Source organism: Gopherus flavomarginatus, chromosome 19, assembly GCF_025201925.1.
Source record: "Gopherus flavomarginatus isolate rGopFla2 chromosome 19, rGopFla2.mat.asm, whole genome shotgun sequence".
NCBI lineage: Eukaryota > Metazoa > Chordata > Testudines > Testudinidae > Gopherus > Gopherus flavomarginatus.
In genome coordinates this window covers 15,115,130-15,141,585 of record NC_066635.1, presented here as the reverse complement: position 1 = coordinate 15,141,585, position 26,456 = coordinate 15,115,130, and the positions used below count along the sequence as shown (strand labels likewise).

Genomic DNA, 26,456 nt, shown 5'->3' with positions numbered 1-26,456 from the left:
TCTGAAAACATACTATTATTTAATATTGTCGACTTTTGATCAACTGATAATTATTCTTGGTGGAATTCCAGTGTGGTTTTTAAATTATACTATTATTTCTCTCTTTCTTTCCTGGAAACTTGCCGCGGACCAGCAGCCAGTGGCTTGCGGACCTGCACCAGTCCACAGACCATCACTTTGAGTAGCACTGGCCTAGATGTTCTAATAGGTTTATTACAACTAACTAAGATACTGTCTCTAAAGGAAAAGAGATACAGAACTATTGCTGTCTTTGGCCAGATGCTTATATTTTAGTCTTTCAGAAGGTTAGAATTTTTGCCTGCCTGCTCTTCTATGGTACATGCCTTAAACCAAAGGCCCGGGGTTTAGTTCCTCTTGCAGTTAACGTGTTCCAAGTAATTTAGCTGGTCCTGTGTTTATTTCTAATGCGAGAATTAAACCAGCATGAATGGTAAGTGATATGGGAGGATGGAAGTGGTAGGGAAGGAGGAGGGAAGAGACCTGCTTTTTTTATCTCCATGGTAACATACTTTGAAAGGGAAAAGTGTTGATGCTGATGCTCTGGGGTAGATCATTTACAGTCTACTTAATAAAAAAGCTGGAGCAAGGAGTATAACATGGACTGTAAGTAGCAGACTAGCGGGGCTATGTTTTACAGCACCTGTTAACAGATACGGTTCAGTACACTTCTAGACAAAGTAGAAAATTTATTCATGTGGCATATTTTAAACACAACACAATGAGCTAGATTCTGGCACTATGCCAACTTAATTCAGCTGAGGGTCTGTCCCAGTATAGAAAAGATTTAATGTCTTGAAAATACACTTTGCAATGTAAAAAACAAAACAATTCTGCCTTTTCAGATTTAAGGATGCTGTAATTAAGTTGACCATATTGAGGTTGTTATAAAATCTGAATTTTACGCTTAACTATACAAGGTTTTTTCAAAAAACCTCCAGTGTGTGAATCATGGAGTTATTTTAGTTGCAACATTAGATCCCAACCATTAAAAACAAAATCCTTGTGCATTTTAATGTTCTTAAAATTCATCTAATCCCCAGCAGCAATCAGGAAATGACATTCTGGGGGGCGGGGGGGATGCTATCCTTTACATTTAGTCTAAAAACCGTTGGTTAAAGCTGGTGCAGTGAATTGACAGCCACTGTGTCAATAGATCCAACTCCCCTGGAAACTTAGTTTTTCATAGACTGCAGGTTTGGGGTTTTTTTCTAGTAAAAAAAAATGACAAAAAATGGTAATTAATTACACCCACCTTTTAGTAATCTTTGTTTCCCCAGCATAAAATCAATGCTGCTTTGAATGCCCTCTGCCTTCGTAAAACACACACTGTACACTCTCACACACACACAAAAATCCTCTTTGTTCAGAAAAATTTTAACAAGCAATAGCAGAGGAGAAAACCTGAAAGCTTCCCTCTGCAGGTGGGTCCCAGCTCCACGCAGTTCCATTTGGTTTGCTTGCAGGTATCATCCAGCAAATTACAGGGCTTGATGAAAATGCTCAGTATGTTACTTCTGCATCTGCTTTGCTTTAATGCTAACTTTAAAACATCGAAGAGAAGCCCCCAACTTCGGTTCTTTTGGGGATATGGGTGGGGGTGGATTGTGGTTGATGGCTGAATGCAAGCATGACAGATAGTCAAGAGCCGATGACCACATCTGAGGCTGGTACAGTTTTAAGTGATTTAATTGACTTGGAAATGCCACCCTTCTGTGTGCTGGCAGCTTAGCAACCCCGAGCAGAAGAGCAGCAGCAGAATCAGAGGCTGTAGTCAGCTAGGAAGGGGAGGCAGGTGACTTGAAGGTCGCGGGAGTAAGAGAAGTCACCTGATTCAGGCAAGAGCTTTACCTATGAGGCAGGAGTAACAAGGCAGAGGAGAGAGCGATAGGGAGAGAAAGAGAAGTGTGCATGCTAGTGAGGGGAGGGAGGTTTGCACTTTTTTAAGCAGGTCTCTTGCCAAGGGCTGGGATATTGGCAGCAGAGCCTGTGGAAGTGTCACCTTAACTATGTCACAACCGGCTGACAGGATGCATTCTAAAAGGGCAGGGATCCGAGCAGCTGTTGTCCTTATAGGGTTGTTGCACAAATCCAGAAAGCAAAATAAAGAAAAAAGGTAAAGCACGAGTTTATTCAGTCTTTTCTCTCTTGATTCAAGAAAAAGAACAGTCATTGCCACTACTTCGGTATTGAAACGTTAGCTGAAATCTGGGGAAGGAGGGGAATTGTGGAGCCCGCAGTCTGTCTGTATTGTATCCATGCTTGTGTTTTATTGATCATACTCTGATGAGAATGTATATTTGTATGTGCTGACAATACTATTCCAAAGCAAATCAATAGACATGATGATAACACCTATGTGCTCAAACCCCTTTCATAACTGTTAAAGATTTATGTATGTGTATAGTTAGAGAAAGAGAGAGAGATGAGACTCCTTCAGCCCCTGTAAGTTTATCTATTGACCCTAAATATTTTTTGCTATATAAAACCAAGACAGACTGTTTTCTTCCCGGGGATTGCAGTGTTTTGTAGAACTGATTTGACTCAGATTAACGGCTTTGTCTCTTTCCTGAAAAACAGTTGACAAATGGTTTTCAGATTCATTGACTAAGCTGTGGACTATACTTTGTCTTCAACTTTGTGGTTTGGGGAACCAGTGTGTTTTGAATGGCGTGTTAGCTGTCATCTGATGGATATAGTTGCTGAATTTTTGGCATATTAATGGGAGTTTCTATTTTCTTCAAAGATTTACAATGATTTTGTTTATTTTATGTCTTCTATTCAGAGAGCTCTGTCTCCTTATGTAGTTTGTACTGGCAACTTTCTTGTTAAAATAATAAGATGTGCACCCAAATTTATGCAATGTATATAATTTTTAGTCTAAAGTGGAGATCAGACAATTATCACTTCAACTTAGTATTTATTCTTCATAGAGAGATTTAAACTTCTTTTTAATTTTCATATAGAAAAATATAGGAAGGCATAATAGAATAATTCAAAACTACATTTTAAAAATATGATGATCTGACAAATCCACAAAACCAGGGCAATCCAGAGTTAAGGCTGGGCTCACCCCAGTGTCCCTAAGTTTTGTGGCACCTGCTCTGAGGTAACATTTTACTGAGTCTGGACATTCCTGCTATATGGTGCCTCAGAGAGCAGGTTGACTTAGGGACAGAGTTTTGCTTTTGTGGATTTTAAGGCAGACCCTATGTATTGCTGAAATGTTATGTTTTTGTTCCTGGAGACGTTGCTGGTTATAACATTAAAAACAGTAGTTAAGATATATGTGACTTGGTGCTCTTGGGGCCTCTGCCTGATCTGGAAAATACCAAATTGTGTTCACATTTGAACTGAATCATCTTATTGCCATAATGCTTCTCATTCTTCACTGCAACCCCTCCCTACTGCTTTATCATCTGCACTCATCACATCTAAAACTGGGGCTCTCAGCTGCAGACTGTGCCATTGGGCAGAAAAAGAAAGTCAGTAGGCGTTCTCCCAGTAGTCAGCACTTGCAGGATTCGGACCATAGATTGTAACCTTTTTAGATCATTCTTTTCTCTTTGAGACACCTTGCATGCTTTTTGGCACTGTCACAATAACAATGGGCTCCTACATAACCTTATGGAATAGTCCCGTAGAATTAAATGGCGAATGAACCCCTTTCTGCAGGTGGGTTTGTAATAGAGGATTCTATCTCGGCTATGGTCTGATTAAAAAAACAGCTTATAAAAATATCTCATTCTGCATTAAATCCTATAGGTTTTGAGGGTTATTGTTTACAGCTTGATTCCATTACTATACAAGCCTTTCCTTTTAATCCTGATTGAATTCTAAAGGATGTTTCCATAAGGGGAATCACATAAAGGTTGCTGAATGTCTCCCATAGCACCCCATTGGGGTAAAGATGATCTTTACTCTTGTACAGTGCCAAGCGATTAGCAAATAATAATCATTAGTCTCTTGGCCATTTAGGGCCAGATTTTCAAAAGAGTTCCGTATGTTGAGTACTACTTCTTGTTCCCGGGAGGCGCTCTCCGGAAACATCGCCAAAGCCACCTCAGTGTCCCCTTTCAAATCCCTCTGCCGTGATACCTACAAAAAAGTTGACTATGGCTAGCCAGCCGTGCCGACCACTATTGTCCCACTGTCACCTTGCACTCTCCCCACCTGTTGTATATAGTCTTATGCTTGGACTGTGAGCTCTTTTGGGCGGGGATTGTCTCAACCAGGGGTCTGAGACTCCTGGCGGGCCACGAGCAGGTTTCAGAGGGTTCTGCCAAAACAAACCAGAGAGCAGGGCTGGCGTTACACTCACTGAGGCAAAGGGCAAAAAGCCAGAGCCCGAGCCCAGCCATCCAGGGCTGAAAGCCAAACCCCGAGCAACTTAGCTTCGCGGGGTCACCTTTGCTGCAGGGCTGTGGGCAATTGGCCTGCTAGCTACCCCCTAACACCAGCCCTGGGTGTTAATCTACTGGATATACAGAAAATCAGTTGTTGTGGCACAGGTGGACCATGGAAGTTTTATAGCCTGGGGGGGCTCAGAAAGAAAAAGGTTGAGAACCCCGTCTTAGAGTATGTATCTTCCTGAGCCTGTGGTTTAATTTCCAGCTCTCGTAGACTTACGCATGGTAGCTCTGATTGAACTAGTACACTACGAATAGAGGCTGGCCACCTGAATACACACGTAGGGTCCATGGCAGGAATGTACTAGGGGCAGCCAGTCCGTCCCACGGCCTTTGCCACAGCGGTTGCCCTGCTAGCTCAGTCAAACCTAGTGCATGTGAGTCTGCCTGAGCTGGAAATTACGCCTCCCGCTTTGTGCTATGGCCGCGTGGTGCCCTGGCCTTTAGGAGCTGCTGCAATACAAATACATAATAAGTGTTTAAATGGGAGCTGCTGGGTGCTGAGCTCTCCTTTGTTTAAAAAAAAAATGTCAAGGGTTGGATTTTGAAGAAATGATCTTAATCCTTAGATGGGCTCAGAGCCTTCACAGTTCAGTGTAAGTGAATTAAGCACAATGGGGCTACGTCAGGGCCCGATCCAGCTCCCGCTGAAATCAGTAAAGGCTCCCATTGAATTTAATGGGAGCTGGGTCAGGCACCAGTGAATCAAGTAATTCACCTACCTAAGTGTTTGCAGGATCAGGCCTTCAGCATGTTGTGTTTGATCATGAAGTTGTTTTTTGGTGTTTTTTGTGGGGTGGTTACAAGAAGTGAAGCTACAACCCGCTGAGAAACTGGTAAACAAGAGAGCATATGCGTGAGCAGGTGTTAAGTGATGTTCAATGGCCTCTTTCTCAAACTGTTGATGCTGAAACCGCGCCCCCCCCCCCACTGAAATCAATGAGAATTTTGCAAACATAATGACTGCAGGATCAGGCCCAAAATGTCCAAGGAAAAAGATGGGAACTGAGCACTCTGAGAAATCTGGCTTCAACTGTGGGTGTTGGGCACCTGAAAATTTGGCTCTCAGTTCTTCTGAAAATCTGGTCCATAAAAGGCATGTCTGATTTTATAGCACCATGTCTAGCACAAACTATCGCCTAGTTTAGCCCCTGTTGAGTGTTTATTGAGGCTAATGGGAGTCTCAAGGGAAGAACAAGACCCCCCCCGTGGCTGCTTTCTTGTCCGCTAGGAACTCTTTTCTTGAGAGGGACTGCAAGTATTTTGGTATACGTGCCCTAGTTGCACTGTTGCACTTATGTAAGTTTCCAGTGCCATACAAGCGATATAAGTGGGGAAAAGTGCCATTTAGTTGTGGTGTTAAAGCGAAGATATTTTTTCAAATGTTCAGTCTTTGTTCTGCATTTGCCATTGAATTTCACTCCACGTGAGCCGTATGCAAGTACGTCAGGTTTGGTAGCAGATGCTGACTCCCTGGTGGCCTGTGTCGCGTATTTATTAGCAACCGACCAAAGTATAGCACTGCAAATTGACTTCCCTGAGCTTTCTTTCCAGAAGCCAGGTTTATACTGACTTTGTTCCCACTGCCTTCCTTCCTGAAACAGTCAATCTCTCAGTCAATCCACACCAGTCCTGTTCCTTTGGAAGCTATCCTAGATGTCACTGTTGATCCTAAGTAAATGGCAAGTAATGTGTAGTAACAACTAGCACTTTTAATTACTATTTCTCTTTGTGAATCCAAAACTCCTACTGCCTCTGATCAGTGCCCCAGAATCCATCATGGTGCCCTAGATTTTCTTTTTTTTACTAGGAAACTGGAAACGAGGCACAAGTTTTAGTGAGGGTAATTAACCATTGAAATAGTTTAACAATGGAAGTGGCCAGTGCTTAATTTGTAATGAAAGAGGTGCCAGGGCTCAAATAATTAGGTGCTGAGGCTCAAGGAATTTTTTTTTACTTTCATAGCTGATGCAGCAAACCCAGAGGTGCCGGGGCTACGAACTGTCAAGCCTAGAGGTGCCCCCAGGGCTCAGCCCTGGCAAGTCCTGCCACAAATTAAGCACTGGATATGGTAGATTCTCTGTCATCTCCCCTTCTTCTATCTAGCCTAGCTCTTATATGTATGGGGTTGGCTCTTCTCCGTCCCAGTCTGTCTTGAAGGAGTTTCTCAGAAACTCCGCAGCTAATCAAATAATTGTGTATTACATCCATCCACTTGGTTTTGGGTCTTCCAACCTTTCTTTTACCCTCCACTGACTCTCTGTTACCCTAAGTCTTTAAATCAAGTCTTTAAATCATCAATCCATTAACTTCGGTGGGGCCAGGATTATATCTTAGGTGTCTTTCTGAAAGATGCTTTATTTCATGTTGTTGTCTCAATGCAGTAATGACTGTCTGAAAATCTATGCTGTGTTATGCGGAGGTTCAGATTAGATCAGTGGTTCTCAACCAGGGGTACGCATAGCCCTGGGGTACACAGAGATCTTCCGGGGGTACATCAACTCATCTAGATATTTGCCTAGTTTTACAACAGGCTACATAAGAAACACTAGTGAAATCAGTACAAACTAAAATTTCATACAGACAATGACTTGTTTATGGTGCTCTATATATTATACTCTGAAATGTAAGTACAGTATTTATATTTCACTTGATTTATTTTATAATATGTGGTCCAGATGAGAAAGTCAGCTATTTTTCAGTGATAGTACGCTATGTCACTTTTTGTATTTTTATGTCTCATTTTTTAAACAAGTAGTTTTTAGATAAGGTGAAACTTGGGGGTACACAAGACAAATCAGACTCCTGAAAGGGGTACAGTAGTCTGGAAAGATTGAGAACCACTGGACTAGATGATCATAATGATCCCTTCTGGCCATACTATCCATTATTCTGTGAATGCTTCATTTTAACAATTATGAAAGTTTGATTTTTTTTTACTGGTTCTAATATTAGATTATAAAACAAGAACTGTCAATAATAAGAATCTATTCCCATCATTAGCCACATGTTAAGACTGCCAGCCATCCTTAGGACTCTTTGTTGATTGAACCAAGCTGTAAATCCTGTATATAATGGAAACAACTTCAAGATGAGGGTGTGGCAGCACCTATTTGTGTATATATATATGAAAGAAAAAATTGGGGACTTTCAAGTTACCTTTGGCGTAATATCTGATTGTGTGTGATCCATTCAGTGACCTATAAAAACAACAGTACATGCAATAATGCATGTTTGAATGCAGGGCTCTGTGAACTGTACTGAACAATGTTTATCCTCTGTACAGAGGAGTAATTAAAGCTAAACTCATTTGCAGTTAAATGTCACCTTGTTCCTAGTTGTGCTTTGGTTTTTCCTTTTGCGAATTATACCTTGGAGAAAGCTTTGTGTAGACAGGTTTAAACTGTTAATTTGCAAATGCATAATTCCTTCCAAGTCTCGACCAAGCGATGCCATTCTGTCTCTTTGCTGACTCATGCTTCAGTACGTGCAAGTTACTGTAAGATAGGGCAAAATCCTGAAGCCAGTGCATAACTGGAGTAGCTGGATGGCACTGTGGAGTGCATATACAATGGAGGGAATCATCCAACAGAGGGGAACTGCTCGACAGCCACTTGATCCTCTGCATTGCACTAGCACAGGCGTGAGCAAACTACGGGCTGCGGGCCATTTCTGGCCCTCCAGTCAGTTGGGGAGCAGGGTCTGGGGCTTGCCCTGCTCCCATGCTCCATCTGTGGAGTGGGGTCGGAGGCTGCTGCTCGTGTGTGTGTTGCTCCCAGAAGCAGCGGCATGTCCCCTCTTCCGGCTCTTATGTTTTGGAGCAGCCAGGGGGCTGCGCCTGCTGCCCCTGCCCCAAGTGCCACCGCTGCAGTTGTCATTGGCTGGGAACTGTGGCCAATGGGATCTGCGGGGGTGGTGCCTGTGGATGGGGCAGTGTGCAGACCCGCCTGACCGCACCTCTGCATAGGAGCCGGAGGCGGGACATGCTGCTGCTTCCAGGAGCTGCTTCAGGTAAGTGCCATCTGGAGCCTGCACCCTGACCCCCTCCCGTGCCTCTGGCCCAGCCATGATTCCTCTCCCACACCCTGACCCCCAGTCCAGAGCCCCCTCACACATCCTGAACTCATTTCTGGCCCCACCCCAGGGCCCGCACCACAAGCCCAAGCCCTCACTTCCCCCATTCCCCAACCCCCTTCCCCAGCCCTGATCCCCCTCCTGCCCTCTGAACCCCTTGGTCCCAGCCTGGAGCACCCCTCTAAACCCAAATCTGTCATCCCCAGCCCCACCCCAGAGCCCGCACCTCTAGCTGGAGTCAATCCCTCTCCCCCTACACCTCAACCTCCTGCCCTAGCCTGGAGCCCCATCCCTCACCCTGAACATCTCATTTCTGGCCCCACCCCAGAGCCCACATCTCCAGCTAGAGCCCTCACACCGTCCTGCACCCCAACCCCAATTTCGTGAGCATTCATGGCCAGCCACACAATTTAAAGTTTGCCACCCCTGTGCTAGCAACTCCTGGCTCTTGAGCACAATTTGTATAGAATCATAGGACTGGAAGGGACCTCTCGAGGTCATCTAGTCCAGTCCCCTGCACTCATGGCAGGACTAAGTATTCTCTAGACCTTCCCTGACAGGTATTGGAAGAAAAAAGCAGTGGATCTAGTGATAGTGGCTGAAATCCGAGCCTTGTTGAAGTCAGTGGGGTTAGGATTTCACCTAGTGTCACTCTTCTATCCCTGTCAATGTGAATCTCTCTTCCCCAAACCAATTCCAAGGTAGCACTTGATGCTGCAAGTAGTTCCATTGGTTTCAACAGGGGCTATTCCTGGAACAAGATTTTACTCAGTGTGAGTAATGATGGCAGAACTGGGCTGACCGTATCATAAGAGACACTTTCGGTTCATGCTATCCAAAAAGAACCTGTGCGGTGCAGGAAGAATCCCCAAAGCATCTCCGGTTTCAGTCAGATGCGTATTCAAAGCTTGGCCTGCATCAGGAATTCAAGCATTCAAGGGTACCCTTAGTTTCTCTTGAGGTTCACTATATGACAAAGGCTACCCAGTTCCACCTCTTCTTTCAAACACAGTTTATGCTCTGTATGCATCTCTTCATCACGAGTGAGTACTCAGGTCCTCATCCAGAAGACCTACAGGCAAAAGCACTTAAGGAGAATTTCTGCCTTCAACTTCTATTCTGTTCTAGTTTATCCTAGATCTTATACTCATTCTCATGGAATTTAGGTGCTTATATATGTGGTTTGTTTATTCCAATTCCAAGAAATTGACAAAAGTTCTGAATATACGTGACTGCGTAATTTGGGCATTAGGGTTCACAACTTCCCATGCTGATCTGGTAAAACCGTTTCAAATTGTTGAATTTTCAGCAAAAATGTTGTCACTATAACTTTTTGATCAACCGGCTTATAGAATGGGCAATATGCTTTAGAAATGTTGACAAATTTTTGTGAAATTTTGATTTTTTAAAAAAAATTTGACATCCCCCCCATAGTTTTTGACTAGCTCTATTCAGAAGATACAGGAACCAGAACCTAGAATTTTTTGCTGTAATGAAGGTTTAGAAGCATATAGGTAGGAGCATTCTGCAAATACTCATTGAAAGGAATCAAGAAACCTTAGCATAACGTGTTTTCTGGGGGATTTCCTACCCAGTAGGTGAAATTCCATTGAATAGCATTCTCATGCAGCTCAAGTATAATATGAAGACGCTAGCCCTCCACACAGCTTAGGGCTACATCCATCCACAACTAGCGTAACTGCACTGACTTCCACAGAGTCAGAACAGGGATGGGTTTGGCCCCATCCTGCCTCCTGTCCCTCCAGCTGGGTGCTTGTCCAACTACATGCTTACTCCGATTGCTATTACCTGGGAGCTGGCTGGAAAAAGAATTTTCCGTTCAATGGGAAATTCCAACATTTTGAAATATCTTTTTGTTCTGAATCAGAACAAAAGAGCCAAAGTTTTGAGAGTTCCCACACCATGAAAATTCTGAAATATTTGTTTGAATAATGTTGAATTGTTTTATTTAGATAATGCTGAGTTGTTTTGTTTCTATAATATTGAAACATTATAATGCAATAAATATAATATGAAAGTCTAAACTAAATGTATCTAAAAGAAACAAGACACTTCAACTTTTCCCATAGATATTTTTTAAATTGACATTCCCTGAAATGTTTTGATTTTGATGAAATTGCACTTTCCAATGCAAAACTATTCCTTCAATGAATTTTCAACCAACTTTATTGTTATCCACTCATTTTCATAACTTGATTTACGTACAGGAGGACGTGCATGATACTCAGTAGAAGTGACTCACACTAGCAATCCAGCTAGTGTCCACAGGTTTTTTTGTTTTGTTTGAAAGACCCCCTAAAATTTGATAGGCTGCCAGAAATGAGCCTTTTATTAACTGTTTTATAATGAAAAAGGAAGTACAGAGAGGATGTGGACAAATTGGAGAGAGTCCAGCTGAGGGCAAGGAAAATGATTAGGGGCTGGGGCACATGACTTATGAGGAGAGGCTGAGGGAACTGGGGTTATTTAGTCTGCAGAAGAGAAGAGTGAGGGGGGATTTGATAGCAGCCTTCAACTACCTGGAGGGGGTTCCAAAGAGGATGGAGCTCGGCTGTTCTCAGTGGTGGCAGATGATAGAACAAGGAGCAATGGTCTCAAGTTGCAGTGGGGGAGGTCTAGGTTGGATATTAAGAAACACTATTTCACTAGGAGGGTGGTGAAGCACTGGAATGGGTTAGCTAGGGAGATGGTAGAATCTCCATCCTTAGAGGTTTTTAAGGCCCGGCTTGACAAAGCCCTGGCAGGGATGATTTAGTTGGGGTTGGTCCTGCTTTGAGCAGGGGGTTGGACTAGATACCTCCTGAGGTCTCTTCCAACCCTGATCTTCTTCTCTGATTCTGTAGAATAAATAAAAAGGACTAAGTTGACAATCTTTCCATCTCATTGACCGAGTACCCAACACTGCAATTTTCATTTTAGATCTCCTTTTGCTGCTCCTGCTAACACTCATTATATTTAATAACAAGGTAGATGTTACATCACGAGTTGTTCTTTTTGTGGCTCAGTTTCTAAATATTTTAAGATAAGGAAGAGGTGGATTTGGGTCCTGGTGTAAATCTGAGGCATTCCATCAGTCAGTGGGGTTGCACCTGGGATTTGGATTTTGAACAGTTCCACAACGGAGAAGGCTCAAATCCAGGCTTTTTGGTTCAGCCTATCACAGAGATGGCATCTACTGCAAAATGAGCATCCGGTTCAGGGTTTGGGTTCTAAACATTTAAAGTTTTTTTGTTTTGTATGTTTGTTTGTTTTTTCAGATCCAGATTTGTGGTTCAAGCCTATGTTTAAAGTACGTGTTCCAGATCCTCAGCTGGTGTCAGTTAATGCAGCTCCATTGAAATCTATGGGTTGACAGCAGCTGACAATCAGACTCAAGTATTTTATTCAATTCAACCTTTCCCTGGCTTGAAAGTAGAGGGTCTCTCTCTCTCTTTCTCTTTCTCTTTCTCTTTCTCTTTCTCTTTCTCTTTCTCTCTCTCTCCTCCCCCAAGAGAAGAACAAACAGAAAGTGTACAGAGCACTGCATTGTCATTAACTGGGATGGGAATTACTCTTCTTCTTCTGGAAGAATGCTCCCAGGAACAGCCGGACTCTGTCTGTATTTTATTGGGGTCTTTAACCTGAAATGCAAGCAGCGGTGTGTTGACAGAAAACTAATAGAAAAGTGCAGCCTGCAATGAAAACTTAAAGCAATAGATGCCAGATATTAAATACATACAAAAGGGAGCTCCATAAAGAGCAAAAAAATGACAGCACCAAAACTAAAGGGCATCCTTCTTTTCCTTCTCTAGGCTCAAACAGAGGGGCAAATTCAACCCCGGTGTGAGGGGAGCACTCCAATAGAATTGCACCTGTTTACATGAGGCATACATTTGGCTCAAAGAATTCACTGCATGAATAAAGTGTAGTCAGTGATGCTAAGTGTGGTCAACTTGCCAGGAGAATTCAGAGCGGATTTAAACATTTACTGTGAAATCTTTGTGTAGGATAGTACATTGATATCTCCCCTCCCACATGTGTGTTTATACTAACCCAATTTAAAACCTGCCTATTAGTGCAGACGTACAACATAGTAAAGCAGTGAGCACTTGTAACAAGTTTCTTTCACCTAGGTTTTCGATTTAGAAAACAGAAGGAAAATAGTTAATCTAGGAAGGAAAAACGATTCTGTGGTTAAGGCACTGGCCTTGGGCTCAGGAGATCTGGGTTCAGGTTCTGGCATGTCACTTAGGAGTAGACAGAGCCCCACAGTAGGTATGGTACGGAGCATTGGGTGGCATCTGTATTACTGAATAGGCAGTCTATTCATGGCAAAAGCTATGTCCCTCTGTGGGTCTCAGGCCTGGTCTACACTACGCTGTTAAACCGATTTTAACAGTGTTAAATCGATTTAACGCTGCACCCATCCGCACTACACTGCTCTTTATATCGATTTAAAGGGCTCTTTAAATCGATTTCTGTACTCCTACAAAACGAGAGGAGTAACGCTAAAATCGATATTACTATATCGGATTAGGATTAGTGTGGACGCAAATCGACGTTATTGGCCTCATTATTTTACAGTAGCTACCCACAGTGCACCGCTCCAGAAATCAACACTAGCCTCGGACCATGGACGCACACCACCGAATTAATGTGCCTAGTGTGGACGCGCACAATCGACTTTATAATATCTGTTTTATAAAATCGGTTTAAGCTAATTTGAATTTATCCTGTAGTGTAGACGTAGCCTCAGCTAAATCCCTCTGCATGGCGGAGTCGAGCTGTGACAGCAAGCGTAACTGTAAATACCCCTGTCACTCAAGTCACACTGGGTAACATTTTCAAAAGTGCCTATGTGACTTAGGAGCCTAAATCCCTTTGAAAGTCATTGACCGACAGGCTCTTACTGGGCCATCCTTAAGCAAAACACCCATTGCAATGAATGGAGTATGCTCTGCTCTGAAGAATGGAAGTAGGGGTTGGGATCCAGGACTCCTGGGCTCCAACTGAACTTTTGCCACTGATGTGCTGTGTGATCTCCCTTAAGATCCCTGAGCAGGCCTCCTCTTTGCTAACAAAAGTGATTCCAGATGCTTAGATAAAAGATGCAAGAGATGAGAAAAGTGTTATGTTGAGGCACATTGATATTTGAGAGAGAGAACTATAAATCAGATCCTTGCAATGACACTGTATAGATTCAGTTTGTAATGGAATGGAAAGAGTAACATTTCTTCCCATAAAGATCGGTGAGGTGGATTTTTCAAAGAGACACAGAGCCAAACCTATCCCCAGTGTAACTCCATTGAAAACAGTGGAGTTGCACCAGGGATGAATTTAAATCTATTCTTTAAATCAGGGCTTCTTACAATGAAACTGTTGCATTTATTTTCGGCCTCTATATAATTGAAAACTTGCTCTAAAACCATTCCTGGATTTTTACAAGTACTTAATTCCCACTCCTCAGCGTGGAATAAAGGAATTAGTTTAGCTGCTGGTAGGTGGTTGTGTTATTGTGTAACACACTGGTTTTCAACCTGTGGTCCATGGACTCTTGGGGGTCTGCAGACTATGTCTAAGATTTCCAAAGGGGTCCCCACCTCCATTTGAAATTTTTGAGGAGTCCTCAAATAAAAAAAAGGTTGAAAACCTCTGGTGTAACACAAAAGCAGTGGGACAGCACTCCGTGTAAAGCAAAATAATTTTATCAGGTTTTCAATATTTTAATCTTGCCTTTTTAAAAAAAATACCTCATAAAGCCAAATTCAAATAGTCATTATCCTATTTAAGGGCCTGATCCAATGTTACTGAAGACGGTGAAAAGGCTCACACTGTCTTACTTGGATTATTGGTCCTTTATGCTTCATGAACTCATCCTTGTTTACATTATATCAGAGGCTAACTGAACAAGAATGCATTCTCCAGATAGCCTACAGGATAACATAGCAACTAAAGAAAGTTACATTTTTTTTTTGGTTTTTAATAAAAAAAATAGCATTTTGTGGAAATGAAAACTTTAGTGGAAAGTTATTGTCTTTCAATGAAAAATTGTTGAAGACTTAAAAATGTTCAGTTTTCAAAAACTAAAAACAACCAAAAGCTGAAACATCTTAAATTCCTTTTTCAGATATTGAAAAAGGAACATTTTAGGGGGCTTGAAAACTGAAAAATATTCAGCATTTGGTCCTTCCTTTTAAAAAAAATGAATAAAATCAGTGAGATGTGAATAAAATCAGTGAGAACTCCTGCCGAAAATGTTTATTTATTTTGAATTTTTTTTGGCAAAGCATAATTACCATTTTCCAAGCAGCACTTGTAGCAATGTCCATCATAGGTCATTAGCAGGGATTGAAACTACAAAAAGTACAAGCCTATGTAATTTGAGCTAAAGGAGGAATTTTGCTAGTTTGTAGCAGTAATAGACTATTATCTTCTGTATGGACTAGAAACTAGATGGTTATAGGACATACTCAGCCAGAGCATTACAACTTTATTCAGCCTAAGTGTGCTCCCAGTTACAAGCTCCAGAATCTTCCAGCCTACCAGTGTCAGTGGCTTTTCTTCTTTATGGATTGCCTCCTTGTGTTGAATGGCTTCTGGTTCAACAATCACTCCAGAGAATAGACATAGTCTTGAAAGGCAGAGTCACACAATCAGCACTGAAAAGTTTTCAAGCTATATGCGAATAACAGCCCTCTCCAAGTGCTTCCTAAATAATCATGGTTTAGAAATAAAAGCAGCCCACCCATCATCTGCTCTCCTTAATATACATCCTACATAATCATTTTATCACCCACCTGTGGTCATTACAGTATATAAAGAGAACAATGGATAAACCATTAATATATAATGCAAGGTAAAACATAATTCTATTAAGCGGTCTTTGATGGAATCTCAAAATTCAGGAGCAGACTTTGGGATGGAAGTGGTTTGAATTACATTTTTCTTAGATCCTGAGCCTTCTTTTTTCCTTTGCTCCCCTTTGTTCTGTGTTGTACTCTCCTCCAATCTCCTCTCTTGGTTTTTTTCTTCTGTTGTCTTCACGCCTCTGTTTGCTGCGTCTCTGTGTACAATTCCTTACTGGGGCTGAGATGGAAGGTCCTTCCTCCTGCAATTGAAATACACTAGCTAATGGTGGGATTAAAGCCTACTACAGCTACTAGGCAGTGGAGGTACTCCTTTAGCTCCGTGGTAGAGCCATACTTTCAGTGCTGAAGATCCTTGAAATCACACTGTACTAATGATGCATGAGACAATCCTGAGAAGACTGAGTAAAACTGGGACCAAGGGGAGGAGCGAGAGAAGGGAATGATAAAAATATATTTGGCTGCAGGGTTTCCCAATGAAGATTATTATATAATGAACTCAGACTCAAGAACAATACAACTTGGGGTGGGTCACGAAGGCATAGGGATGGGGATGGGGATGGGATGGGATGGTTTGGCAACTGGCCATGATTGTGGAATACTGTAGTAGGTTAATTCCTTGAGCAAATTCGTATGTAGGCGGTGGGCAGAAAATTTCTAATCCACATGCAGAACAAAACGTGTTTGGGTAATGTTTCGAATTACAGTTTCCTGATAAGTTTTTTATTTAGTCGGAACTCTTATTTAAAGCGTATGTTGTTAGGATTAACAGATATAACCCAGTGCTCAGGACTATCATATATCATGCGCCCCTGAAGTTTCACTGATTCCACGATGAGGGCTTAAGTGATTTATCGCAGCCTCTTACCTCCTTGAGAAACACCAACTCCATGACCTGCACCCCTTTACAGTAATCCGATTGGGCATCAGGCTGCTGGCATTTAACCTTATATGTGGCAGACAGCTGAATTGTTTCGGGTGAGGCTGACACTCTTAATTCAAGGTAACGTATATAAATGCATCACTGATCATTAACAACCAATAGAAATTGCTTATTAATGGACAGATTTTGCACTCAGTGAAATCAGGGGGCAAGTCTGGCCCTAAACATGAAACTTATTGTGCAAAAGAAAAATCCGTTGGTGAGATGACTATGATGCTATGACAACCTGTTACAAAACCCAGATAAACCAGAGCAGGTACAATTATTTGTTCAGGTCTCTCCAACTTTAATCCTTATGAGCAGCAGGATTGGCCACACTTTGTGCCTTTGGGTCCATTGTTTAACCTCAGGATCCTGCTCCAGAGCTGGGATCCAAATACAGATTAGAGCAATCAAGCTGGAGCACAGGCATCAAAGGAAATGCAGCAAAGGACTTGCGGTTTACTCCAGACCAGGCTGTGCTTTTACGCAGAGCATCCCATCAAGTCAAAGAGCAAAGAACAATACCTACCTCTTATATAACTCTCTTCATCTGCAGACAGAGGTGATAAATGAGAATGGAAGAGCTGGATAAATAATAGAGCTGGTTGGAATATGAATGCCCCTCCTCCCAGCACACAATTCTGACCAAACTTCTTTGTGGGTTTTGACAATTTCTTGTGTTGTCGTAAAATAACAAAACACAAGACTGAAAAAAGTCAGTTTTTAAAAGAATATCTGAAAAAATTAGATGAAAACAGGTTTAAAAAAAATGATGATGGATATTTTTTAACCAGCTCTAAAAAGTAGATCAGTACAATTTCATCCCTTGATTATAAATTTAATGTTTGGAAAGAAAGGAGATGATTTTCGTTGATGCTCAAGGCATTTTACTTCGCACTGACAGCATCAATGTATATTATACCGCTTTGCCCTGCCAGTGTGGTGTAAAGGGGCTTCAATGTCAGCAAGAATCAGGCCCAGAGTGTTCCAGGTTTCAACATAAAAAAGAGCAGATTTCGTTCATTCTGTTGCTCTTCTGCACATGTAAGAAACAACCCCTGGAGCACTTTGTATGTGCCCATTATCCCCCCTCTTTCCAGCAGCCACACAATGCAGAAGACATCTTGCACTTTACTTTCCTACACTTCACTTCACTCCGCACACTGCCTCTCTATAGGTCTGGAGGCAGAAAGATCCATTTTTCTATCTCATATCAGCCGCCTTCTTTCTCTGTTGGACCTTTAGGGAGGAACCCCAGAAGAGTGAGCTGTTTCAAAGTTAAATACAGCAGGGACTTCCCATTCGCTTGTTACCCACAGAAAATATGCACAAACAGCAAAGCCTCTCAGCAGCCATTCAGAGATAGATACTGCCTGCTTGAAGCCGTCTGTGGGAAGTGCGGTTTGGTTCCTCAGCTGGTGAATAGTGAGAGAGCTCCACTGAGGTGAATGAAGATCACACCCATTTACACCTTCTGAAGATTCGGCCCAGTTCTTTGGTCTGCTATACCCTCAGTTCATTCGGAAAGGAAATAGGCCAATAATGTGTGCGATTTACTACTCTGCCACTCCGTTTCGACACGGGTTTAACTCTGCTGGACTCAGCGGGGTTAACCAATGGAGCTGACAGTGGTTACGCAGCTTGTGTGCTGTACTGAGTGCTCTTCACACTGTCCAGATGTGTCTCATTGTCTCCCCTCTGGCTCTTGGTTGCATCTGTCTGTTGTCTCTTGTCTTACAATTAGCGTGTGAGCTCCTCAGAGAAAGGTCTGTTTTTTTTTGTCTGTGATTGTGGCCTCTAGGTGCTATCACGCTATAAATAATAATAATGGACTAAAATTGGAGGAATAGTGTAGTAGATCGGACCAGCACATTTGAGCAAAGTTCAAATACTTTATCTTAAACCAGTGGTGCCCAACCTTATTATGCCGGAGGGCCACGTAAATCTAAGCACAACCTCGTGTGGGCCAAAAAGATTCTACATATATTTTAATAAGATTTAAAGTCACCTGTATTGATTTATATTTTAAGTTCAGCTTGTTCCGTATGTATTTAGATAGCTTGTTTCTATGTACAGTATTGTCTGTTTACATGTGTAAACTAAAATGATGTAAACATGATGACAAAATGGAAATGAACCCCCTCTTAGTATATTGTGTTGAAGCAGGCTGCGGGCTTTAGGAAATACTCTGATGGGCCGTGTGTGGCCCACAGGTCATACGTGGGCCTTATGAAATACTCTGGGCCATAGATTGAACGCTCCTATCTTAATTGGTAGCTTTACATCAAGAGTTAAGCTACTGAGCAGGAGGGTGATTGCATGAGATATTTCATGATGAAGATAAAATATTTAAGACTAGCTCCTCTGATGGATCTCCTTGTGAATATTTTCACTGCTTCTTCTTCCAGGACCTAAAAGCTTGATGATCTCAAGGGCCAGAGACCCAGCTGGTGTAAATTGTTGGCTCTTCACTGACATCTATGGAGCTTTGTGGTTTTATGCCAGTTGAGGAACTGGCCCAATATATTTAATCTGACAATCAGAAAGGATATTGGGCTCCTTTTCATAGAATGTCAGGGTTGGAAGGGACCTCAGGAGGTGTCTAGTCCAACCTCCTGCTCAAAGCAGGGGCAATCCCCAAATGGTCCCCTCAAGGATTGAACTCACAACCCTGGGTTTAGCAGCCAATGCTCAAACCACTGAGCTATTCCTTCTCCCCTCCTTTTCTTCATTTTGTAAATGATTGAGCCTGCCTGCACGCTAGTATCCTGTGAGTACCAGAATAATTAAAACTTCATCCCCAAATCAGCACTTAATTAAAAATCATCAGATCGTTTCGGGTTAGTTGGAATCTCAAGGAGATCATGTAGCCCTTTTGCCTGTGCGTTGCCAGTCTGGGCTTCATTATTCCTGAGCCACCCCTAATAGATTGGTGTCTAGTCCTCGTCTTGACTGACAGCAATTCCACAACTCCTTGGGTCACTTGCTCAATTGCCTGAGATGTTGTAACACCTCTGGGGACAGATTTATGGGCCTGAATTTGGTCCAGAAGTTTTTCTCTAATATCCAACCTATATTTCCCCTGCTGTAGCTTAAATCCATTGTGGTTTGTTCTGTTCTCATTAACTAATGAGAACTATTGATCCATGTCCTCTCAGTACCCTCCTTTTATCTATTTGTAGACAGTTACAATGTGTCCCCTAAGTTCCTCTTTATCTAAACAACCAACCGTGCTCATTTCATTCAAACTTTCCTCCTAGGACTGACTTGCCAAACCTTTAGTCACTGGTGATGTTCTCCTTTGAGCTCCCTTCAGTTTGTCTGGGTATTTTACCCATGCTGGCCCAGATTCACTGCTGTACTAAACCCAGAATTCAACACAGCATAGGGGAGAGAGTTACCAAGCTAGCCTGCTGTGGCTCTTAGATTCTATGCTTGGGCCAGCCCCAGCCCAAGCTCCTGAATACGTTAATGCGGCCTATGGGACCTTCTGTCACACTGCAATAGATCTGCACTGATTCACACCATCTGAGGAGCTAGCCAGGAATGTCTCCAAAGTTTGAAGGTGTTTAGGGCTATCATTAATCCTAGTCAGCTTTTTTCTTTTCTTTTGGTGACAGCTGCACAGTGTTGACCGAGCAAAACGTCCTACGTTCAAATTGATGTCATATGTCTGTCTGGCTGTTAAGACAGAATGCATTAATTTCTGAATGCTGCGTCTGATCCGCTGCAAAACTTCAGGGAACGTTTCACAGCCCCCGATGTGGCAGAGGGGGGAATGCGGAGGCACACAGACCCCTGCCCTGGTGGGGAAAGGGGCATGCAGAGACTCTGGGTAGCCTGGGAAAAGGGGTGCAAACAGATCCCCAGGCATGTGGTGGGGTGGCGATGGTGGTGGTGGGGGGCTCACAGAGCCCCTGGCATGAGGGATGAGTGGAAAGGAGTTTCAGGAAGTCCCTGAAATAGAGGAGCAAGGGAGGGTGGGTCCACAGGAAAGTTGTGGGGGGAAATGGTGCATGAACTGAGGTTGGACTCCAGAGGCTACTACATGTGCAACCCTCAAGTTCATTTATAGGTAATGATTTCTCCACTGTAACCCCCTTCATAGTATATTAACTTTTCCAGCATGATTTGAGGATGTAGATGATTAAGAGGGCGGTATGGCAGTAGCCTGCTGGGGCTGAAAAATTCCAGATAGGAGCAGATCCCATTAATGGTAAGAAAGAAATACAGTAATAAGATAAAGGGGGTAAATAAAATACCAAGAATGGTGTTTTGTCAAACAATGGGTTCAGAATGCTGTAAGTATTTTTGCTTTGTTCCAATTGACCTCCTTCTAGCCATTAATATTGTAATTAAGGTCAGTGCCTTAATGCACCATATTCACAGAATGTACTCACAAACGGCGGCCCTTCTACCACATCTACTTGTGTCAAGTCACAAGGGAACACTACAGTCTCAGTCAGCATTCATGGATGTAAAGCAGTCTCATGCAGTTTTCATTTGCTTTATTTTGACGTCAGCCCTGCCGTGACAGGGAGAGGTGCCAATTCCAAGAGCTGTTTCATCTGAAAGCAGTCAGATTGCAAAGTGGCGAAGGTCAGTGTTGCTAACTTAAAATGTGTAAAAATGCCGTTAAAGCATACGGACTAAACTGATTGTGAAGAGAAAACAACAGTCAGTGGTGTGATATACAGGTGAAGACAGTGTAGAACATTTGTATTGTCACAATAAGTGGAATCACAGGCGATCTTAAACAGGAGGCATTTATGAAAGAAAAAACTGCAGCTACAGACATAAACACACAGGAATCCACATTGATTGAGTTCCAGCTTAGTCTCCATTGTTTACCAAGGACCACATGCCATCAGGATCTCTATGAAGCACAAAGGGACACCTAGGGTTGGATTTTCAAAAGTCACTCAGCTGTGGCCTAACTTTGCTTTCATGTGAGTCAATGGGAGCAAAGTTAAGCCACTGCTGAGCACTTCTGAAAATCTCACCCTAATGGCTGAACGATATAATGGAAGCAAACATACCGTTGTATTTATAGTGCCGTTCAGCCTCCTAGATGATCCTGGAGCTATATTCAAACAGAAATCAACCATCACAGAAATGCAACTGCTTCTGAAGATAAATGATGACCGCTGTTTAACAGCAGACTGCAGCACTGCACAGGCGGAAAGACAGGAAGTGGATGCTGCATCCAACAGAGGGTGCAGGAGGAATTTTCTGAATGATCATAACGGACCCTGCTGCCCTAAAATCTGCTGAATCTAGGGTCAGGAAATGTAATTACTTCAGCTGCAATTTGCCAGGTTGTTGCTTTTAACATCCTCACTTGTCATCGTTAGTGGCCACAGGCAGTCAGGACTTGCGTTTGACATATCACCTTAAAGAAGTGTTGTAGGCCGAAAGGAAAGGAAAAGTCCTAGTGGCTTTGTGCTAACAAGTACCAGGAGACGGTGAGGAGGGAATAGTAAAGCTGCTTGTTCAATTTACCTAAATTGCGGTTCAAACTGCAGAATTAGAATGAGGATTTCAAACATCCCGAAGTTGATGGTTACCATCGTTTTTTGTGGAGCAGTTAATGTCTAGGAGCTCCAGTTATGAGCCAGGACTCCATTATACTAGGTGCTGTACAAGCGCAGAGCAAAAATATGGTAGCACAGGAACATGCTCATGTCTGCAGTTTTGGGTCGGATCATTATAAACCGTCTTGCATACTTGCCAAATTAGAATCTGGGTTTGGATTTTGAACCTAGGCCCCATTGCCAAAAATAGAATATTAAGAATCCATAAGATGAACTGCCCTTGGAACTGTTTAGAAGAATATTAAACAGCAGATCTTGGAACCACACCACTAGGAAATCAGTAATGCCACTAATGGAGGAATTCTTTAGAATATAACATGGGGTGGGATGGTATTATTCAATTAAAAGAACAGAGAGAGTCTTAGAGGCCAGACACCAGCCCAAGCTGAAATGTCCACGTGCTTATTTTTAGCACTGTAGTGAGGGCCTGAGTCTGTAGAACTGGGCTTTGAAACTTGCTGCTCCAGTTTTTGTTGGTCTGTTTGTTTGCAGTGTAGACATACCCACAGCAGTTTGGCTGTAGTCTGGAATAATCAAGACCCATCGTATGAAAGCTCAGCTGCACCTCGCTATACGGTCTCAAGGATTCTCTTTCAGGCTTCTCTCTTCCGGTGCCTGATCCAAAGCACACTGAAGTCAGTGAGCATCTTTATCTTGACTGCAGCAGGCTATAGTTTTGCAGTGGTGGGTCCAGGAGTTTGCATGTGCCCATTTTACCTCTAAAAATATAAATCTCATCCCTTCCAATGAGATCTTTGGCTTAGCGAGCTAGCCGGCTGCTTTAACATTTTTCTCCTAAAAAATTCCCTTCTAATCCTGCTTAATTCCTTCCTCTTATTCTGTGCTATCGGGAAAAGGTCAGGGAGAGACAATGGTTTATCTCTGGCATTGCATCCATTTAGCTCCTCTATTATTTCTCAATTCCCCACGTCTTGTCCTAATCATGAGAGCTCAAGAGAATCTGGATTAACATGTCCACCACCCTACTACTGCCAGAGGGACCCTTCCTTGGCAATTGCTCAGTACTCACCCCCATACCTTCAGAGCCTCTGCTGCTTTCTCCTGAATAAAGAATTTCTTGAGCAGTAGTATTTCCCAGAAAGCAAGTGTAGCCATTGGCCTCCTTGCATACAGGGAACTGTACATTCTTCTTTGATCTTCACTCGCTTTTACTTCCCTTGACTTTCAATAGTGTTCATTCTCCAGATTTGTCCATCTGGCCCCATTTAGGAGTAGAGCTGAGTGGAATATTTCAGACAAAATTCTTTTTTCATTGAAAAATGCAGATTCAGGTCAATCGAAACGTTTTGTCACTTTGTGTTCCATTTGTCAAATTGTTCGGTCAAAAAAGAAATGAAAATTCTGAAAAAGTCAAAACAGTTTGTGTTGACATTTGCGAACTGAAATGTTTTGCCTTTAATGCAAAAAGGTGTATTGTTTTTGAAATTTGATTTCAGTTGTATTACTTTTTTTGCTTACTTTTTTGATATGCTGAATGGTTTTGGGTCAACTCCAAACTTTTATTTTTTTTAAGAGTTCTTTGGTTCAAAAAATCAGTTATTTGCAGAGCTCTGTTCATGAACTATCGTGTATATCCACAGGGAACACAATGTGTAATCCTGCAATGTTCCAGCTTCATGCTCTGGGGTTTTGGCAGTCTCCTGGGATACTACAAAGAGTAAATTATGAGGAAGCTCCAGAACACCACTAAAATCTGAGGGGTCAGGTTCTGGTATCGTTACTCATGTTGGATAGTATCTTAGTCCTTGAGTAACTTCCATTGGCTTCGTTGGAACTAAGTAGGGCAGTGTTTCCCAAACTTGGGACACTGCTTGTGTAGGGAAAGCCCCTGTCGGGCCGAGCCGGTTTGTTTACCTGCCGCGTCCACAGGTCCAGCCGATCGCGGCTCCCATGGGCTCCAGGCCAATGGGAGCTGCTGGAAGCGGTGCGGGCCAAGGGATGTGCTGGCTGCCACTTCCAGCAGCTCCCATTGGCCTGGAGAAGCGAACCGCGGCCAGTGGTAGCCGCGATTGGCTGAACCTGCGAATGGGGCAGGTAAACAAACCGGCCCAGCCTGCCAGGGGCTTTCCCTACACAAGTGGCATCCCAAGTTTGGGAAACACTGAACTAAGGCATAAGGTGTTACCCAAGGTGAGTAAGTTTATCAGAATCTCCCTGCACCAGAGCAGTATACTGAGTCAAACATTCATTCAGTAATCAGTATCACCATCAGCCATCTAAATGTCTTCCTTTGCAGAAGCACATGTAGCAGGTGTAGATTGAGGCCCCCATATCACAAGCTGTTCTGTGAAGCTGGAGCCCCATTGACTCCAGTGGAGGTCTGTGCCAGGGCTGGCGCTTCCATTTAGGCGACCTAGGCGGTCGCCTAGGGCGCCAGGATTTGGGAGGGCGGCAGGCGGCTTCGGTGGACCTGCCGCAGGCGTGCTTGCGGAGGGTTGCTGGTCCCGCGGCTCCGGTGAAGCATCCACAGGCACACCTGCAGCAGGTCCACCGGATCCGCGGGACCAGCGGACCGTCCTCAGGAACGCCTGCGGCAGGTCCACCGGAGCCGCGGGACTGGCGAGCCTGCCCTGCCCCTAGGGCGCCAAAAACCCTGGCGCCGCTCCTGGTCTGTGCGCATGCAAGGATCTGCCCAGTTGGAGCAGCTGGCAGGATCAGGGCCTTAGGTGCAGCCAAACGGTAGGTGCAGTTGTAAAGGCTGGGCTGGGGAACCCTGAGCAGTTTGGTTTTCTCAGTCTACTCCACATTGTTCATGGTCGTTGAGACAGTGCATCAGTCTATGTGAAAGAGAACAGCAAGGTCAGTGTTAAAGCAGTTCCTGTATTTATTCCTCTCCATTTTCCTGCAGAAGTGGCTTCAGTCTTGTTTAATTTCACCTGAACCAGTGGAGCAGGAGACAAAATATTTGCCTAGCCATATGGTTGTGATATATACTGATTATGAAAGCTGTGAATTAGTCAATGAGCACAACAGATGCAGCATAGCGAACTGCATAACGTACTTACACGCGGCACAAAGGTCAAAGAAGAACATCGAAATAGCAAGAGAGGAAGGCTGGACTTGTCATTGAGGCAGAGAGTTGGGATTATGGAAATCTGGGTTTAATTCATGGCTCTGCTACAAACTTTCGTTTTGACCCTGGGCAAGTCACTCAATCTCTTGTGTATAGGTTCCCAATCTGTAACATGAGGATAAAAGTACTTACTCTTTCCCAACCTTTGTCTGTCCTGTCTGTTTAGCCTGTACACACTTCAGGGTAGGTACGGTCTCCTATTATGTTGTATGTACAGCACCTGTCCCAACAGAGCCCTGATTTGAACGAGGCCTCTAGTGCTATGGGAATACAAATAAAAATAATAAAAAATAACACACAAATCAGAGGTATCTGTGATCACTTGCGATCTGTGTTACCAAGAACTCTGAATTCATACAGCAAGACACAGGGTAAAGTCCTGGCCCCATAGAAATCAAAGAGAAAACTCCCCTTGTTGTCAATGGGGCCAGGATTTCATCCATAGTACTAAAGCAAAGCACTGTCAAGTTTATTGGGTATATCCCGGCTTGGCTATTTACATCGAACTAAGACTGGCCAAAGGGCCCTATGTTAGCATATACCTGGCTCTTGAGTAAAAGCTGGGACAGATGATTTGGAAGCTGTAGGAATACTCTGAAATGGCTTATTTGTTGGTTGTTGATATGTTCTGAAAAGGATCTTTCCAGGACTTGACATCATCTTGAAATATCGTGACACCGCTTAGTCCCCTGAAAATCCATGAGGTATGTTTATTGGGTAACTGGCTCAGTGGATGAAAACCTGAATAACTGTGAAAGTCATAGAGTAATGTAGGTATATTATTTTTTAAATTATTTTCATTGATTTTCTTCCATATTCCATATACAGAAGCATCTGCTACGGCATACAGCTCTACTGCTGGCTCTGTCCAAGATGGTAAATTGAGCCCAGATCTTGAATCCCTTACTCGGTTTGTACTCAGTCAACACTCTCTTTGACTTCAGTGGGAGTCTTGCCTGAGTAAGGACTTCAGGGTGAAGTCCCAAATCAACAGGAGCCAAATTGACCTGAGTGAGCTCTGCATGAGGCTCAGGTTTGGAATTAGGCCTTAGTAGCTGGGTTTCCGGACTTTGCATGAGCAAGTCATCATTTCCTAGGCTTGGAATATCCTTTTTTCTACAGTACTGAAAAGCCTGCCTTATGTACAGAGACAGTTTGCCATCTGGAGTGAGAAATGGCTAGAACAAGGAGAACCTGTTCTACATTTGTGTTTTGTACCGGTACAAGCAGCTACTAAAGGAATGCAGTGAAAATCTGATGCAGAGACAGCAGGCCCGAACCTCACAGAAGTCCATCACTATAGCTCCGTTGACCTCAGTGTACAGTGCGTAGCATTTCAGTGACTTTGGGGGAGCTGTGTTGATTTACAGCCGCACAAGAGCTGGCTTAGAGAGCCATGGGGGTCCATCTTCTAATGAATGTTTTGAAGTTAAGCTTTCTCGCCACCGTCTTAGCAAAATGATTTAGGCCTCACAG

The 26,456-nt window shown here is 43.1% G+C and overlaps 1 protein-coding gene across 9 annotated transcripts in view; it reads left to right on the top strand.

Annotated features, from left to right (window-relative positions):
- RAP1GAP2 (RAP1 GTPase activating protein 2) overlaps nt 1-26,456 on the top strand; it is a 322,912-nt gene that overhangs the window by 200,519 nt on the left and 95,937 nt on the right. For 2 of the 9 annotated variants that reach the window (XM_050929148.1, XM_050929147.1), the window contains exon 1: nt 1,321-2,134. The exons of 6 other annotated variants lie outside the window; for them this stretch is intronic. In XM_050929148.1, the coding sequence (XP_050785105.1) occupies nt 2,028-2,134 (107 nt within the window). In that variant the 5' untranslated portion in view covers nt 1,321-2,027. Of the gene's footprint in view, nt 1-1,320; nt 2,135-11,779; nt 11,812-26,456 lie in introns of those variants that run through there. One more of the 9 variants, XM_050929153.1, reaches the window with a different exon arrangement.